This window comes from Oncorhynchus keta, chromosome 31, assembly GCF_023373465.1.
Source record: "Oncorhynchus keta strain PuntledgeMale-10-30-2019 chromosome 31, Oket_V2, whole genome shotgun sequence".
NCBI lineage: Eukaryota > Metazoa > Chordata > Actinopteri > Salmoniformes > Salmonidae > Oncorhynchus > Oncorhynchus keta.
The window spans coordinates 11036453-11056255 of record NC_068451.1 but is presented as its reverse complement, the minus strand read 5'-3'; the positions used below and the strand labels follow the sequence as shown (position 1 = coordinate 11056255).

Here is a 19803-nt window from a genome sequence, read left to right as displayed (position 1 = left end):
TTATAAGTACTTTAACATTTAAATAGTAATAAGTACTTTAAGATAAAACATTCTAGATGATAATATTATAGTATTGCATTACTATAATAGTCTAGCATGCAGATGTGCTACAGTAATTCTTAGAACTTTAGATGTGAATTGGAGGACATAATGACTAAATACTGCTCTACAAAGCGTGTATAAGAAGCTAGTATTCAAGAGCTCTTGAATAAAATCTCAACTGTGTCTAATCCACCAATCAGAATTTCTAACCCATACCCATTGACCAATTATCAATGGATGCTCATTAATTGACCAAATCTGTAAAGCACTGGGTTAGAATTTGTAATAAGTGAATGAGTCAAAAGTTTGGTTTTGCTATCTATCCTTACCTACATTGGCGCAGAATAACGTCATTGCAAATACCAGATTGATTTCAGTTCTTAATTAAATCAAGCTCTGAATGCAAGTCATCGTGTTCAGTCCTGTTCAGTACGGTCTGTGTTGGAGCAGTAGGAAAGAAAATAGCTGGGTTATTGGCACTGATGGAGGTTGTGTTCGATTGAGGAAATGGTGTCGAACGTATCCAAGTCAAAACAGGAATGTGGAATCATTTCAAAGTTTTCTACACGAATAGAAGAATGTGAATTGACATTTACTCTACCGAGATGCCAATACCTTTCCTCAAATGTGTAATAACTTCATTGAACAATAAGGACTAAAGACCATTCATTTGATTGTACCAAGGAGTATGAAGTCTTAAAGATGTGAACGATGCACTGGAGAAGTGAAAGTCAGAAAAAAAGGTATTTCAAGAGGGTTTTATGATCTGCATCCAGTACAGAAATGAGTCAGAAACAGGCCATTTGATTTCAAAACGAATTAGCATTAAATATCAGGGTGGGTGTGTCCATTGTGTGTAGAACATGTTTCCATCTCTAGAAAGAGACCAAAAAATGTCCTTCAGAAAGTGGAATTGAACTGGCAGACCTTTTCTCTTCTCACTCAGAACCTTGTAAAGCACACGGCGATAACCAATTTCAACAGAGATTACCGTTAGCATACATGCTAATCCCATTCCCTACTTGGTGCTAGCAACAGTAACAGGAAATGTGTTATGGAAACAAGAAGAACAAGTGGTATTTCTCTACCAGTGCTGGATTACTTTCAAACCAGTTCTACAAAAATGACTACAAACCCTTTCACATGATTTATCCAAGTTTAGCCAGACCTGCCAATACAACTGGGAAAATTGTGCGAATATGTTATGAGAAGAAAGTTAGATAGCTGCTAGATAGCCAACCTATGCTAATAAAAGAAGCAGCGATCCAATCAACTGAACAAAAAGTGCATCACTCACTGTCAAAGATCCATATGTGCAGAGTTTGCTTACTTGAACAACTTGGTGTTTATGTTTGTACAAAAGCTGCAAATAATAAAAGTTAGGAAATTGTAGAAAAACAACACATAGCGGATGAATTGTGCAGTGTTAAGTGCATTGTTAGTATGCTTTGGTACGCAATTCTCAAATGTTCTTACTCAGCAACATGAATAGGAAATGAATTCTCATTTTCTGTTTCAAACTAGGCATATCATTGTGGAAATTTGATGTACAAACCAACCAAATATTCCAGAACAGTAGTATATGACCGACATACATATAAAGGACACTAGACAACTCTCCAAGTATGACCCAGAGCAAAAAGAACAACAATACAGTACTGGCGACACACTTGATCAAACTCACAATGACAATACATGACCATTGGATCAACTTATGTGCTCAGGTGCCATATACATACAGGACACATACACACAGGAATATATAAACACACTCTCCAAGAAACACACACATTGACATATACGCACACCAGTTGTTTATTTTCAGGGAAGGATTGTGTCAGATACGGAGATTTCCCATAATTCCCGTCATTTATTTTGAGGAGTGGTGGGAGGGGAGATGAGTCGAATCGAATGGATATGTTGATGACCCACCGTAACGTGTTCCTCCGTGAGACACGTGCGGTGTGTGTAGGTGAGTTTGTGTTGATTTGAGCAGGGTTATTGTTGTATATGGATGTAATCAGTTACCTTGTTGATATTGGTTCTTGGAATAGAGCCTACTTATATGTATTACTGCAGCAGAGCCATCAGTGTTTGTACATGTACCTAATAGAGTATCTGTGAATTGTCAAGCTGTTTGTCATAACTAGAACGAACTATGGCCTGGATTCAATCAGATTGAGCATTAACCATCGTTAACCAGTGTTGGCCGACATCTGCATAGCAAATGTTTTGTTATCCCTACCGCGTTAGACGTTCATGAGCTGACATATCGGCGACTGTGCTCTTGTCCGTTACAAACCATTCCCTTCCTTGTTATCCCTACCGCGTTAGAAGTTGAAAACGGCGCTAGAAATGGAAGGCTCTATTGATGTTAGAAATAATGACTCTCAAATGTAATGTCAATTCATTGATGTTAGGCTAATGGGAGAGGTTTAAAGCCTATGAATCTAATTTGAGTGTTTGATTGGTAACACGGCTGCATAAATATCTAATGCGGCCGCATGGAATTTGTAGGATTACGTTGGGTGTAGTTTCGTTGCTTCTTGTGGATTTGACAACTCTTTCGCAGTTCCGACACTGCCAAAACAACGGCTATTCGGCTGTCAATCTGATTGAATCTAGTCCTAATTACATATTACTTCCATCTATATTCTGATCAAACAGTTCGCTTATCATCCCAAAACAACACAGGGAATTGAAAGAAAAAAGTAGTGGAGGGATTAACAAGGATGAAGGATGTGAAGAAGGATGAAGGAGTAGTTTGATAATATTTGATAATGGTGGAGCATTGAAATGGGGCATTGAATTAAACAGCTGAACATTTTGATGCATTTCGGTCAGGAATTCTACCATTGATGCTGGAGTTTTATGGTTTGAATTCAGAAGGTAAGCAATTTACCTAATGCAAAGAGTTACACGTTTAGGAAGTCTCCGTATATGACTGAATTTGTGCAAATAATGTTGGCATATTTGTCTGAGTGGTGTAAGAGTCACATACATTAATGTATACACTATGTGTATTTTAAATCTGTACAATACATACATCTAAAATGTCAAATATATAGTGCTACACAGTGCCTATGGAAAGTATTCAGACCCCTTGACTTTTTCCACATTTTGTTATGTTGCAGACTTATTCTAAAATTAATTTAATTGTTTTTCCCCTCATCAATCTACACTCAATACCCTATAATGACGAAGAAAAAAACATTTTTTTATTTTAACAAAAAAATTAAATGAAAATATCACATTTTAATAAGTATTCAGATTACAGCAATGAGTCTTCTTGGGTGCGACGCTACAAGCTTGGCACACCTGTATTTGGGGAGTTTCTCCCATTCTTCCCTGCAGATCCTCTCAAGCTCTGTCAGGGTAGATGGGGAACATTACTGCACAGCTATTTTCAGGTCTCTCCATAGATGTTCGATCGGGTTCACGTCCGGGTTTTGGCTGGGCCACTCAAGGACATTCAGAGACTTGTCCCAAAGCCACTCCTGCCTTGTCTTGGCTGTGCGCTTAGGGTCATTGTCCTGTTGGAGGGTGAACCTTCACCCCAGCCTGAGATCCTGAGTACTCTGGAGCAGATTTTTGTCAAGGTTCTCTCTGTACTTTGCTCAGTTCATCTTTGCCTTGATCTTGACTAGTCTCCCAGTCCCTGCCGCTGAAACACATCGCCACAGCATGATGCTACAACAATGCATCACTTTAGGGATGGTGCCAGTTTTCCTCCAGACGTGACGCTTGGCATTCAGGCCAAAGAGTTCGATCTTGGTTTAATCAGACCAGACAATGTTGTTTCTCATGGTCTGAGAGTCCTTTCGGTGCCTTTTGGCAAACTCCAAGCAGGCTGTCATGGAGTACTGTCATTTTGAGTCTCATATGCAAAGTTTTGAATGATTTATAAATTTGCACAAATTTATAAAAACCTGTTTTCCTTTTGTCATTATGGGGTATTTTGTGCAGATTGCTGAGAATTAAAAAAAGAACACATTTTAAATCAAGGCTGTAAATGTAACAAAATGTAGAAAAGGTCAAGGGGTCTGAATACATTCCAAAGACACCATCCAGCCTGGCCTCATAGACTAGATGTAAAAGTTAACAAAAATCTGGTACACTCAAATTAGTATGATATGTTATGTTTGGTATGGTTACATCAGGCCGAAGGTTATTTAAGGCAAAAATTAAAGGAGGGTAGTTGGTCGGTGTGGATGGTTGAGCGTATAGCTACTTTGCAACTACATAGCATGTTAGCTAACCCTTCCCCTAGCCCTTTCACCTAACTCCTGACCTTAACCTTAACCCCTAGCCTAGCTAACATTAGCCACTTAGCTAACATTAGCGTTAGCCACCTAGCCACCAACTTAACGTTAGCCACAAAAAAATTGAATTCTTAACATATCATACGTATTGCAAATATGTAGCTATTATTATGAATTGTAATATATCATACGAAATGGATGATGGACATCCACATATTAATACATGCCATACCAAACATAACAATTATACTAATTTGAGTGTCCCAGATTTTTGTTTACTATGTTATGTCTACCCCTGACTCTGGGTTGATATTTCAGCTCCAGCATTTATTGATTTTCTATTACAGTAAAGCTCGACATTATTCAAATTGCTGTTGACAAAATCAAAATAACCAAAATAATGTGAACAATAGGTAAAGAAAGAAAGAATATTGCTGTTGATAATACGTGTGATTTTCTGTATAATATCTGTGTAAGTCAATAAGTGCTTCTGTTGGTGCTGCATACGGTCAGTGACGCACATACAGTACAGTGGAGGAATCAAAGTGAAGAGGCAGAATGTATGGATGGAGAGAGGCAGTACCACTGAAGTGTATGCTGGTTGGTTTATTACCTTTGTACTCGGGGTGGAACGGGCGCGAGACGGGGCTGCACTAGGATGGATTGGCGCCTCCCCTAAGAGAAATCACCGTATCTCATCAACACAGGAGAAGAGGAGAGGAACGATAGAGAAAAGGAGGAGAGGAGAGGCTAGGCTTGTGTGCACTGAAGAAAGTAAAAGGTAGAAGTTGGGTGTCGAGGGTTGAGGAGCATTAGGGATACTCAACGCCCACAGGACACACACAAACACAAAGGAACACACACCACCATTCGCGCCAACACAAACCCAGCAGCCTGAAAGCACAAGAGGGCCCAACATGTCAACCAAGTCTGCATGCTGAGGAAGCAAACCAAGGCTGTTGATACACACATGCAGCAGTACAGATGGTAAGTAGCCATCTTGTGCAAGCCAGAACATGAGGCATCTTGATGTACAAGTACACCCTCTGGACATGATGCTACTCTATCGCAGGGCCATAGCCCCCAACCTATCTCCTTAATGCTGAGCCAAGCAGAGACACATTGGGTCCCGTTTTTAGTCTTTGTAATGACTCGGCCTGGGATCGAACTCCCAACTTTCCAATCTCAGGGCGGACACTGACAACAAGGCCACTGAGTTGGTTTGGCAGTAAAGATAGCTGCATTTTAATTCAAGCTAAATGTCATTCATTGATCCAAAGATTGAAAAGTCTTGTCCAGAAAAATGGTATCTCTGATCTCCTCTGAAGCTGAGGGGTTAGAAGTTGAGGCAAAAGGTCATGCTACTGCTAAACATGCAGTAATCATTGGCAAAAGTAATAAACACCACTGTTACTGCAACAAGGAATAAATAGTATTAATAAACAGAGTTAAACAATATAAATATGCATACACATGTAAAAAAAGTTGAATAACACACTTAAACACATACAGGGTTATAGAGACAGTAGATAACTGATGTGATAGAGATAACCATGTAAAGTGAGACATGCATTATATTCACAATGATGCATGGAACATATAACATTAAGTTTGAGAGGATATGTACAGTACAACATCCAAATGATGATTTATTTGTTATGAGTCATTACAAGGACAGGCTGATCTACTGTACTTTCAAGAGTGCTACCACTAGTTGCTGCCTACAGGTGAAATATCTTAATTGGACCCGTTTCTCACAGCAGGAAAATAATCCTGCACCAACAGGAATGTGGATAATAATTAATGGATATGTTTGTAGGGGTTGATACATTTTTCAATAGGGCAAATCAAGTCAAACATTTCAAGTGGAAAATACAAAACATTAGAAGCTTTATAAACCCTCAAATACAAACAAGTTTGCATTTCCTGCTGAACAGGAAAATTCTCTGTTACAACAGAGAACAGAACATTTGTATAAACGGTAGTAATAACGGTAGTAATAAAAACTCAAGCAATATTATTACATTAACTAATTTAATCAAGTTTGACAATTAAATCCCATTAAAACCAGATATTTAGTAGAGAGGGGGTGGAGGTATTCTCAACATAATGCTGTAGGAATATGAATCCACAAATTCCACGCAAAAAGCTGAAAGCCGAGTGAACTGCCCACTGTTGGGATAATAAAGATAACGTGAATGTGAACCCTATGAGTCACCGACACCCCCACCTAGACACCCGGCATTAAACACCTGTTGCTGCCATGGCGATGGACAAGTGATTGTACGGCTCACTGCAAATGACAGATATTGGATACGCAATCATTAAAACATGCCGACATGCTCTGCTTGGACATAGCCATGATGGGAATGTAATGGTACACAAACAATTGGCCCACAACAATTTATGGCTTCATTTTATAATCTTATTGACTATAACCTTCAGAACAATGGAGATACACAGAAATGTTCACGTGGTTGCATGATAATGGACAATTAACATGAGATAAAAGAAAACCTGGGTGGAAGCATGACATGGAAATAATGAATGTCATCAGAAGTTCCATGTTGGACTGCTGTGATTTAATACTGTGTCCAGGAAGAGACCCAAACAGCTTCATGTTGGATAGCAAATCTGCCTCTTTCAGCTTGGAAACAAAACCAATGTCAAGATGGATGCCCAGCCTTGGATGCTCACTACGACCACTTGGGAAGAGCTACTCAAACTCTATCTCTCAGCCCTCAGAAAGAACCAATAGATTCCGATTCCAATGCTGTCTGAGGCTGTAGGCCAAGTCTATCATGACACTCCCTCAACTACATGTCAACCACAGACTGGCCACGTTCGACCGAGTGAAACCAGTGTGAGCGCAAAACTCTGGTCTGCTGCTTGTCTGGCAACTGAACACAACGCCACGCATCGCTGGATGGCTTTACCCCCTTTCAACCACAGTTTCTAAGCCTTTCTGGCTAATCTCTCCCTCTCCCCCCTCCCTTCCTCTCCATCACCCTCTCTCTCTCTCCCTCTCTCTCTGGGGGAGCTGTGTACTGAATGGAGAAATAACAGGAGAGACACATTGGATCACTGCTCACTTGAGGAAGCGTGGCTGAAGCCCTGACTGTTCGACACCTTGCAGGGGTGCTGCATTCAGCTGCATTCTTATCTGGGACATAGCGGGAGCCCTGTCTGTTCACACCGCTCAAAATTTCTGCTTTTGTTTTTATCTCTGCATGTCAGAACATGTCTGTTGCCTCTATTGAGTCTGATTTGACTCGGATTGGGATAAAGACATTTGGATTGGGGAAGTGGCTGGGTGGGACTCAGTGAAGCTTGAGCGTACATGTGTCATGTTGTTTGCAAGAGACATTGTGGTTTGACACATACTCACTCTCTCTCGCACATTCTTTTACACACACACACACACACACACACACACACACACACACACACACACACACACACACACACACACACACACACACACACACACACACACACACACACACACACACACACACACACACACACACACACAGAAATCTGGCTCGTCTTTGCAGCATGACTCATGATTGAGGGTGGGCTTGACTGGTTTGGCAGGAGATGATGGATGGCTGGCTAAAAGCATGGACCAAGAGACATTGAGTGTGGATGCTGGAGACGTTGTCGGCCTGACAAATTAACTCATCCTCAGGACCAAAACTGTTCAATAGTCGTGTATTATGTCTGTCTTGCATTTGTGTTAGACTGGTAATACAACTTGACGTTGACATGCTCAGTCTGAATAATTGGGATGAAGGAGTTTGGATTGAGGAAGCGGTTGGGTGGGACTCATCTTCTGGTGGAACAGGGATTTGATTTAAACGAATGATAGAAGCTTGAGCATACATCTGTGATGTCGTTTGCAAGAGACATTGGGTTTGACACACTCTGTCTCTTTTCACACACACACACACACACACACACACACACACACACACACACACACACACACACACACACACACACACACACACACACACACACACACACACACACACACACACACACACACACACACACACAGACATGGATTCGGCGCCGACAGAGATGGCCGCCTCGCTTCGCGTTCCTAGGAAACTATGCAGTTTTTTAAATATATTTTTTTATTTTTTACGTGTTTTTTTACGTGTTATTTCTTACATTAGCACCCCAGGTCATCTTAGGTTTCATTACATACAGTCGAGAAGAACTACTGAATATAAGATCAGCGTCAACTCACCTTCAGTACGACCAAGAATATGATTTTCGCGACGCGGATCCTGTGTTCTGCCTTTCAACCAGGACAACGGAATGGATCCCAGCCGGCGACCCCAAAAAACGACTCTGTAAAAGAGGGAAACGAGGCGGTCTTCTGGTCAGACTCCGAAGACGGGCACATCGTGCACCACTCCCTAGCATTCTTCTCGCCAATGTCCAGTCTCTTGACAACAAGGTTGATGAAATCCGAGCAAGGGTAGCATTCCAGAGGGACATCAGAGACTGTGACGTTCTTTGCTTCACGGAAACATGGCTCACTGGAGAGACGCTATCGGAGGCGGTGCAGCCAGCGGGTTTCTCCACACATCGCGCCGACAGAAACAAACATCTTTCTGGTAAGAAGAGGGGTGGGGGCGTATGCCTTATGGCTAACGAGACGTGGTGTGATCAAAGAAACATACAGGAACTCAAATCCTTCTGTTCACCTGATTTAGAATTCCTCACAATCAAATGTCGACCGCATTATCTACCAAGAGAATTCTCTTCGATTATAATCACAGCCGTATATATTCCCCCCCAAGCAGACACATCGATGGCTCTGAACGAACTTTATTTGACTCTTTGCAAACTGGAATCCATACATCCTGAGGCTGCATTCATTGTAGCTGGGGATTTTAACAAGGCTAATCTGAAAACAAGACTCCCTAAATTGTATCAGCATATCGATTGCGCAACCAGGGCTGGAAAAACCTTGGATCATTGTTACTCTAACTTCCGCGACGCATATAAGGCCCTGCCCCGTCCTCCTTTCGGAAAAGCTGACCACGACATTTTGTTGATCCCTGCCTACAGACAGAAACTAAAACAAGAAGCTCCCACGCTGAGGTCTGTCCAACGCTGGTCCGACCAAGCTGATTCCACACTCCAAGACTGATTCCATCACGTGGACTGGGATATGTTTCGTATTGCGTCAGATAACAACATTGACGAATAAGCTGATTCGGTGTGCGAGTTCATTAGAACGTGCGTTGAAGATGTCGTTCCCATAGCAACGATTAAAACATTCCCTAACCAGAAACCGTGGATTGATGGCAGCATTCGCGTGAAACTGAAAGCGCGAACCACTGCTTTTAATCAGGGCAAGGTGACTGGTAACATGACCAAATACAAACAGTGTAACTATTCCCTCCGCAAGGCAATCAAACAAGCTAAGCGTCAGTATAGAGACAAATTAGAATCTCAATTCAACGGCTCAGACACAAGAGGTATGTGGCAGGGTCTACAGTCAATCACGGACTACAAGAAGAAAACCAGCCCAGTCACGGACCAGGATGTCTTGCTCCCAGGCAGACAAAATAACTTTTTTTGCCTGCTTTGAGGACAATACAATGCCACTGACACGGCCTGCAACGAAAACATGCGGACTCTCCTTCACTGCAGCCGAGGTGAGTAAAACATTTAAACGTGTTAACCCTCGCAGGGCTGCAGGCCCAGACGGCATCCCCAGCCGCGCCCTCAGAGCATGCGCAGACCAGCTGGCCGGTGTGTTTACGGACATATTCAATCAATCCCTATACCAGACTGCTGTTCCCACATGCTTCAAGAGGGCCACCATTGTTCCTGTTCCCAAGAAAGCTAAGGTAACTGAGCTAAACGACTACCGCCCCGTAGCACTCACTTCCGTCATCATGAAGTGCTTTGAGAGACTAATATAATAATAATAATAATAATAATATATGCCATTTAGCAGACGCTTTTAAGGACTAGTCAAGGACCATATCACCTCCACCCTACCTGACACCCTAGACCCACTCCAATTTGCTTACTGCCCAAATAGGTCCACAGACGATGCAATCTCAACCACACTGCACACTGCCCTAACACATCTGGACAAGAGGAATACCTATGTGAGAATGCTGTTCATCGACTACAGCTCGGCATTCAACACCATAGTACCCTCCAAGCTCGTCATCAAGCTCGAGACCCTGGGTCTCGACCCCGCCCTGTGCAACTGGGTACTGGACTTCCTGACGGGCCGCCCCCAGGTGGTGAGGGTAGGCAACAACATCTCCACCCCGCTGATCCTCAACACTGGGGCCCTACAAGGGTGCTTTCTGAGCCCTCTCCTGTACTCCCTGTTCACCCACGACTGCGTGGCCACGCACGCCTCCAACTCAATCATCAAGTTTGCGGACGACACAACAGTGGTAGGCTTGATTACCAACAACGACAAGACGGCCTACAGGGAGGAGGTGAGGGCCCTCGGAGTGTGGTGTCAGGAAAATAACCTCACACTCAACGTCAACAAAACTAAGGAGATGATTGTGGACTTCAGGAAACAGCAGAGGGAACACCCCCCTATCCACATCGATGGAACAGTAGTGGAGAGGGTAGTAAGTTTTAAGTTCCTCGGCATACACATCACAGACAAACTGAATTGGTCCACTCACACAGACAGCATCGTGAAGAAGGCGCAGCATCGCCTCTTCAACCTCAGGAGGCTGAAGAAATTCGGCTTGTCACCAAAAGCACTCACAAACTTCTACAGATGCACAATCGAGAGCATCCTGTCGGGCTGTATCACCGCCTGGTACAGCAACTGCTCCGCCCACAACCGTAAGGCTCTCCAGAAGGTAGTGAGGTCTGCACAACACATCACCGGGGGCAAACTACCTGCCCTCCAGGACACCTACACCACCCGATGTCACAGGAAGGCCATAAAGATCATCAAGGACAGCAACCACCCGAGCCACTGCCTGTTCACCCCGCTATCATCCAGAAGGCGAGGTCAGTACAGGTGCATCAAAGCTGGGACCGAGAGACTGAAAAACAGCTTCTATCTCAAGGCCATCAGACTGTTAAACAGCCACCACTAACATTGAGTGGCTGCTGCCAACACACTGACACTGACTCAACTCCAGCCACTTTAATAATGGGAATTGATGGGAAATTATGTAAAATATATCACTAGCCACTTTAAACAATGCTACCTAATATAATGTTTACATACCCTACATTATTCATCTCATATGCATATGTCTATACTGTACTCTATATCATCTACTGCATCCTTATGTAATACATGTATCACTAGCCACTTTAACTATGCCACTTTGTTTACATACTCATCTCATATGTATATACTGTACTCGATACCATCTACTGTATCTTGCCTATGCTGCTCTGTACCATCACTCATTCATATATCTTATGTACATATTCTTTATCCCCTTACACTGTGTATAAGACAGTAGTTTTGGAATTGTTAGTTAGATTACTTGTTGGTTATTACTGCATTGTCGGAACTAGAAGCACAAGCATTTCGCTACACTCGCATTAACATCTGCATGTGACAAATAAAATTGGATTTGATTTGATTTGATTAGACACAGACACACACACACACACACACACTGAAAGCTGGTATGTCTTTGCAGCATGACTCATGCTTGAGGGCGGGCCTGACGAGTTCGATAGGAGATGAGTGGCTGGCTAAAAGCATGGACCGTGAAACATTGAGTGTGGATGCTGGAGACGTTGTCGGCCTGACAAATTAACTCATCCTCAGGACCAAAGCTGTTCAATAGTTGTGTATTATGTCTGTCTTGCATTTGTGTTGGACTGGTAATACAACTTGATTTAATACATATAGTTCACACAAAGTTGATAGACGTGTCTGAGATGTACAGTTACTACAGACGCTGATTTGATTACAACCCGGATGTGGTCAGACATAATATAAACAGATTGATTGAGAGACAGACACAAGATGCAAACAGACGTTCTTTGACCTTCAAAGCACCTAAGCAGGTTGACAGACAAATGACAGTCTCACCCAAACCCAAGGACTTGTCTGGACGAAATAAAAGGGACAAATCAACAAAGAGATGAAAACAACATAGAGAAGGATAGAGAGATAAAGACACAGGCCATCCTACAGACATGGCAACCGGAAGAAGAAAATCACAGACCTGATCGGCGAAGACCCTAACGTTAGCTTTTGGCGGCTCAACCACGGCTCCTCCCCTTATCTCATCCTCCACAGCCATAAGTCTGAGAGAGAGAGAGAGAGAGAGAGAGAGTGAGAGAGAGAGAGAGAGAGAGAGAGAGAGAGAGAGAGAGTTCAAACAGTTGTGAGAGAATTGTGAGTAAACTAGACAAGAAGTAGCTAAGTGTAATACGTAAGGCTTATAATGACTGTCCAGGTGCAAGCTGGATCGCTCATTGCCCTGAAAAACGTTGATTTGTCAATTATACCCATTACCTGGTCTATAGTGGAGTTGTTAAAATCTCTGGTAGCCAAATTATAATCTATTCAACCAATGCTGTAACTGTTTAACATACACTGCTCTAGTAATACGAGGAAGCATTTTTGAGGCAGTTGAAGTGCATGTTTCCATGTTCCCCAAGGGATTCAGCATGTCTGTCCAATTCAGGGTGTTTTCCAATGTAATCATGCCTAATGATGTCTAGATTGTGGTGTTTTGCCGGTTATCGTGTTCTGAATGGGGTTTAATTAGCAACACATCCTCATCCTCATGGAATAGTTGAACTGACACAACATGATAGAGATTCCAAATCCTTGTTAAAACCATTTCAAAGAGTCATCTTGCAGGGATATTTGGAAGCTTATTGCTACAGTCCCAATAGGATATTTTTCTTGCCTTGCAAATTCACATTTAGACACGATTACTCAGCATCAGAATTATTTTCCAGAGAAGGGAACATGGATCATTAAATACTTGCCTCTGGAATTTCAAGATCTGGGTCATTCAAGGCAATGGTTCTGATATTTTCTTCAACAGACACAAAGGGTGAAGGATGAATTAAAAGTCACTGCAATCATGAGGTCAAATCCAAGATGGCGATCAGCTGTTTGGTGATGGAGATTCAATGAACAAGGGTACATATGACATCCTAACTCCTACCTGGTCAATATTTCTGAGGTAATGAAATTCTTCTGCCTTGCTCATTATAGATTTCATTGTCTTCAATCTTATCACATCTACTTTCCGCCTGAATGACATGGTTGTTTTCATTTAAAGTCATACAGAAAAATTGCTGACAAAGGGGATGAACTTCAGAGTGTTAAACTCCTGAGATGAACAGAATGCTGAGAGAGGACTAATTACACAAAATGAATGACTCATTTTAATACAGTGCCTTCAAAACAAAAAGTATTCACACCCCTTGACTTTTTCCCATTTAAAATGGATTACCTTGAGATTGTGTGTCACTGGCTGGGGTTACCCCATAATGTCAAAGTGGAATTATGTTTTTAAACATGTTTACAAATGAATTAAAAATTAAAAGCTGAAATGTCTTGAGTCAATAAGTATTCAACCCCTTCGTTATGGCAAGCCTAAATAAGTTCAGGAGTAAAAATGTGCTTAAGAAGTCACATAATAAGTTACATGGACTCACGGTGTGCAATAATAGTGCTTAACAAGATTTTTAAATGACTACCTCATCTCTGTACCCCACACATACAGATAATTTTAAGGTCCCTCAGTGAATTTCAAACACAGATTCAACCACAAAGACCAGGGAGGTTTGTCAATGCCTCACAAAGAGGGGCACCTATTGGTAGATGGTTAAAAAAAAGCAGACATTGAATATCCCTTTGAGCATGGTTAAGTTATTATTACACTTTGGACAGTGTATCAATACACCTAGTCACTACAAAGATACTTCCTAACTCAGTTGCCGGAGAAGAAGGAAACCGCTCAGGGATTTCACGATGAGGCCAGAGACTTTAAAACAGTTATAGTTTAAAGACTGTGATAAGCGAGAACTGAGACTGGATTAACAACATACAATAAAACTGCAAAAAAATGTGCCAAAGAAATTAACAAGGCAAATATACACAGGAGTTGCTTACCAAGACAACATTGAATGTTCCTGAATGACCTAGTTACATTTGCCTTAAATCAGCTTGGAAATGTATGGCAAGACTTCAAAATAGTTGTCTAGCAACAATCAACAACCAGCTTGACAGAGCTTGAAAAATTGTTATAATAATGTGCAAATGTTGTACAATCCAGGTGTTTCACAGCTGTAATCGATGCCAAAGGTGACTAACATACAGTATTATGACTCAGGGTTGTGAACACTTATGTAAATTAAATTTCTGTATTTCAATACAATTTCTAAAATAAAAAAAACACGTTTTCACTTTGTCATTGTGTGTGATTATTTTTTAAATCAATTTTTAATTCAGGATGTAACACAACAAAATGTGGAATAAGTCAAGGGGTATGAATACGTTCTGAAGGAACTGTATAGGACATTGTGCAGTGGCAACAGAGAAAGTGAGGACCAGACAGCCGATGTGATTGGTGCAAAAACTGAGCCAATAAGAGAAGCTAAAAACAGAAATAGCACAGATTTTAGTCAAACTATTCCAACACGAGTAACGGCTTTCTTCTATCTCCTCCTCTGACGAAGAGGTGTAGCAAGGATCAGACCAAAATGCAGCGTGGTGGTTACTCATGTTCTTTAATGAAAAAATGAACTATACATGAAATAACCAAATATACAAACGGAACGTGAAAACCTATACAGCCTATCTTGTGACAACAAACAAAAAGACAGGAACAATCACCCACAAAACACTGAAAGAATATGGCTGCCTAAATATGGTTCCCAATCAGAGACAACGAAAATCACTTGCCTCTGATTCAGAACCGCCTCAAGGCAACCATAGACTTTCCTAGACAACCCTACTCAGCTACAATCCCAATACCTACTAAAACCCCAATACAAAAACACACCACAAAATAAACCCATGTCACACCCTGGCCTGACCAAATAAATGAAGACAAACATACATACATACTTCGACCAGGGCGTGACAATGAGTGGTTGGTTTGGACAGAGGATAACATATAGTAAGTAATTTGCCACCATAATCAAGCTGTCACAATTCCGCAGAGAAAGCATTCTCTGAATATCTTTATGCTTAACATACAACTAAATGGATGCTTAACATGAATAAATAATGAAAATCCACAGGTGAAGTTTCAAACATTGGTGTTAGATGTTTTATTACATAAATAATGTACAGGGATTTATTTGACAAAAATAAGAAAGGGAAAAAGAATCAAACGTATGCACTGACAGAGACATTGGCACTGATCTAAGAAACAATGAAATGTAACATGAGTATACAGTAGAATTCTAAAAAAGGCAGACAGTGATTCACATGGGTGATATGTACCAAAACTAAACCTGTATATCTATTTACTTCAAGTTCAAGTAGTGTGCTTGTCAGGTCAAGTCATACATGCAGTCAAAACAATGTGGGTATTTGTCAATATGAGGTCAGGGACAGGTCATGATATCTGACTTGTCTGTTACATAGAAATAAGGCAGGCGATTGGGTGAGTCAAAGGTCACATGATATGTAGCCAATTGTATGTACATCAACAGTAAACTCTCACTATGTGCTGCTATTTGCCATGTCAATCCAAATGACTTTTTATTGCACAATGACAAGTTATATCTCTATGAAAACTTTAAAAGTAATACTGATGTAATATTATACATCTATACAGACTACCAATATTATGCTTGCTACAATGCCAAACGAGAGGCAATCTTATGATAGTGAACAATTCTTGTTCCACATCGTATCTCAAAAAATGACTCCCTCAAAGCTCTAACTTTAGCAAACAACAACGCCATTTACCCTTCGGTTTCCTATGACTTACTGCAGATCAAAACGACATACAGCAAAATTATAACAGATATATAAATCTTAACACTTTAGACAAATGGCACCAATATCCATCTGGCTACATGATTAACCTTTTTGTTCAAACACACTATACAGCCATGTGTAAGTGAAAGATATAAGTTATAAATTATTTTTTACAGTACTGTATATGCTGCATCTATGGTATTTAGGGATTTACAGGATCCATGGATCCATGCAGAAGTCTCAATATAATTTATGTTGATATGGGTTCATTTGATACTGAAAGGGACCTGAAAAAAACCTTTAAGTGTATGTGTTCTGTATGTATGGTCATATGATAGATGTATCTATGCATGTAAGGTTTACATACTCAATATCTTTGTGTGCCTGAATGTAGGCCTACATATGGATTGCTTCTGTTCATAAATGCTAAATGTAGTCTATTATTGCACATCTCGTAATGCTAAAATATTGCTATTTCAATAGATTAAAATAGTTAATTACATTGGTAATATCATAACAAAATGTACATATAGAATCTTAAGAGTATCCTTATTGGTATGGCAGTACTGGTGCTTCAGTAGGGTATTGATAACATTCAGATAAAGTGTGTTACTCTAGCGTGTCTGATATTCTTTGATATCATATAATCTGTCATATTCCTCTTAAGAAACATAACTGCTACTCTAGAGGCACCAAGATAAATCACACAAAAAAAAGGCCTTCAAAAAACATCTGAAGTCGTTTCTAAGAAGAATGGTGAATGAGGTTTGAAAAACAATGATAGAAGTTTGGGTTTTGTGAAATGTGGAATGTATGGTTAATTATACTTTTGGAGGACAGTGGATATAACCACTTGAGCCACTGAAATTGCTTGAAACATACTTTCAATAATAAATTAAAAAACGCTAATAGCATCTCATTCATTGACAGCATATGTATCTGTCTTAAAACCTTGCAGCCATCCACTACTTACAGAATCCTCTAGATTACCTTGTCAACTGGAACAATGCCATTATCCAAACTAACTTCAAAGGGGAAGGAGAACTTGTCATTTAGATGCTAAATTAGGTTTACTCTGTGTTCTCTTTACACATCGTATGTTAGGGAAATACTATCAAACTGTGGTTGCAGTTTGTAAAGATGGTATTGTTGGTATGGTATTGTTCATCCTCATGTCAAGCTGTTATGGTGATGACAACAAGATGTCATGTACTACCTTAGTCTTTGTTTCATGCATTTTTTATCAAAAACACCATTATGGCCTCATACTGTATAGGACAGATAGAAGTCATATGATGTCACCTTTCAGTCCATTATTGTGCTTTTCGATTCAATCTAGGTGAATCCCTCTCAGTTTACGGTTATCGGAAATAATCACCACAGATGACGCAGGTAAACTACTGATGAAAAAAACAGCATGTTTGATATACTGGCAATAAAATGGCTGCCAAATAGTGCACAAAGGGCCTAAACATGTATTTTGGGTTCTTTATGCACCAAGTTATGGGGTTATGGATGGGATTGGTTCCATTAAGTACAGCCAGGAACTGTCTCGGTCTTCATTCGATTTCTTCTTCCCTGGAATGGATTAAAAGTAGCAAAGTTCCCTGTGACACATATCTAACTATCAATTGCAGATTATTAGAAGTGGTGAACAAAAGCAGAACATTTACACGAATAGTTTCCTCTCTCAAGTTCCTCATCTCAAGTCAATTTGTCAACGTTAGTCAGAATGTTCAATGAACATTTTCCTACTGACTGGGTGAAAACCAATTGCCTAAGGTATCTGCATACGGACATGAATCATTCATATGAATGAATTTCACTGTTGACCTCTCACCTTTGAATGAATGTGCAGTTAGTTTGAAGCTGTCCCATTATATATATATATACTGCTCAAAAAAATAAAGGGAACACTAGATTAACACATCCTAGATCTGAATGAATGAAATATTCTTATTAAATATTTTTTTTCTTTACATAGTTGAATGTGCTGACAACAAAATCACACACAAATTATCAATGGAAATCAAATTTATCAACCGATGGAGGTCTGGATTTGGAGTCACACTCAAAATTAAAGTGGAAAACCACACTACAGGCGGATCCAACTTTGATGTCAAAATGAGGCTCAGTAGTGTGTGTGGCCTCCACGTGCCTGTATGATCTCCCTACAATGCCTGGGCATGCTCCTGATGAGGTGGCGGATGGTCTCCCGAGGGATCTCCTTCCAGACCTGGACTAAAGCATCTGCCAACTCCTGGACAGTCTGTGGTACAATGTGGCATTGGTGGATGGAGCGAGACATGATGTCCCAGATGTGCTCAATTGGATTCAGGTCTGGGGAACGGGCAGGCCAGTCCATAGCATCAATGCCTTCCTCTTGCAGAAACTGCTGACACACTCCAGCCACATGAGGTCTAGCATTGTCCTACATTAGGAGGAACCCAGGGCCAACCACACCAGAATATGGTCTCACAAGGGGTCTGAGGATCTCATCTCGGTACCTAATGGCAGTCAGGCTACCTCTGGCAAGCACATGGAGGGCTGTGCGGCCCCCCAAAGAAATGCCACCACACACCATGACTGACCCACCGCCAAACCGGTCATGCTGGAGGATGTTGCAGGCAGCAGAACGTTCTCCACGGCGTCTCCAGACTGTCACGTCTGTCACATGTGCTCAGTGTGAACCTGCTTTCATCTGTGAAGAGCACAGGGCGCCAGTGGAGAATGTGCCAATCTTGGTGTTCTCTGGCAAATGCCAAACGTCCTGCACGATGTTGGGCTGTAAGCACAACCCCCACTTGTGGACGTCGGGCCCTCATACCACCCTCATGGAGTCTGTTTCTGACCGTTTGAGCAGACACATGCACATTTGTGGCCTGCTGGAGGTCATTTTGCAGGGCTCTGGCAGTGCTCCTCCTGCTCCTACTTGCACAAAGGCGGAGGTAGCGGTCCTGCTGCTGGGTTGTTGCCCTCCTACAGCCTCCTCCGCGTCTCCTGATGTACTGGCCTGTCTCCTGGTAGCGCCTCCATGCTCTGGACACTACGCTGACAGACACAGCAAACCTTGCCACATCTCGATTGATGTGCCATCCTGGATGAGCTGCACTACTTGAGCCACTTGTGTGGGTTGTAGACTCCATCTCATGCTACCACTAGAGTGAAAGCACCGCCAGCATTCAAAAGTGACCAAAACATCAGCCAGGAAGCATAGGAACTGAGAAGTGGTCTGTGGTCACCACCTGCAGAATCACTCCTTTATTGGGGGTGTCTTGCTAATTGCCTATAATTTCCACCTGTTGTCTATTCCATTTGCACAACAGCATGTGAAATTTATTGTCAATCAGTGTTGCTTCTTAAGTGGACAGTTTGATTTCACAGAAGTGTGATTGACTTGGAGTTACATTGTGTTGTTTAAGTGTTCCCTTTATTTTTTTGAGCAGTGTATATATATATATATATATATGGCTCCCGAGTGGCGCGGTGGTCTAAGGCACTGCATCTCAGTGCAAGAGGCGTCACTACAGTCCCTGGTTCGAATTCAGGCTGTATCACATC

At 41.4% G+C, this 19803-nt stretch overlaps 1 protein-coding gene across 11 annotated transcripts in view; it reads right to left on the bottom strand.

Annotated features, from left to right (window-relative positions):
- Positions 1–19803, bottom strand: part of LOC118364046 (ras/Rap GTPase-activating protein SynGAP-like) — a 120742-nt gene that overhangs the window by 7107 nt on the left and 93832 nt on the right. For 8 of the 11 annotated variants that reach the window (XM_052489547.1, XM_052489549.1, XM_052489553.1 and 5 more), the window contains one exon: positions 12512–12593. In XM_052489547.1, coding sequence (XP_052345507.1) covers positions 12512–12593 — 82 coding nt within the window. Of the gene's footprint in view, positions 1–4917; positions 4980–12511; positions 12594–15019; positions 17821–19803 lie in introns of those variants that run through there. The other 3 variants (XM_052489552.1, XM_052489554.1, XM_052489557.1) reach the window with 2 other exon arrangements.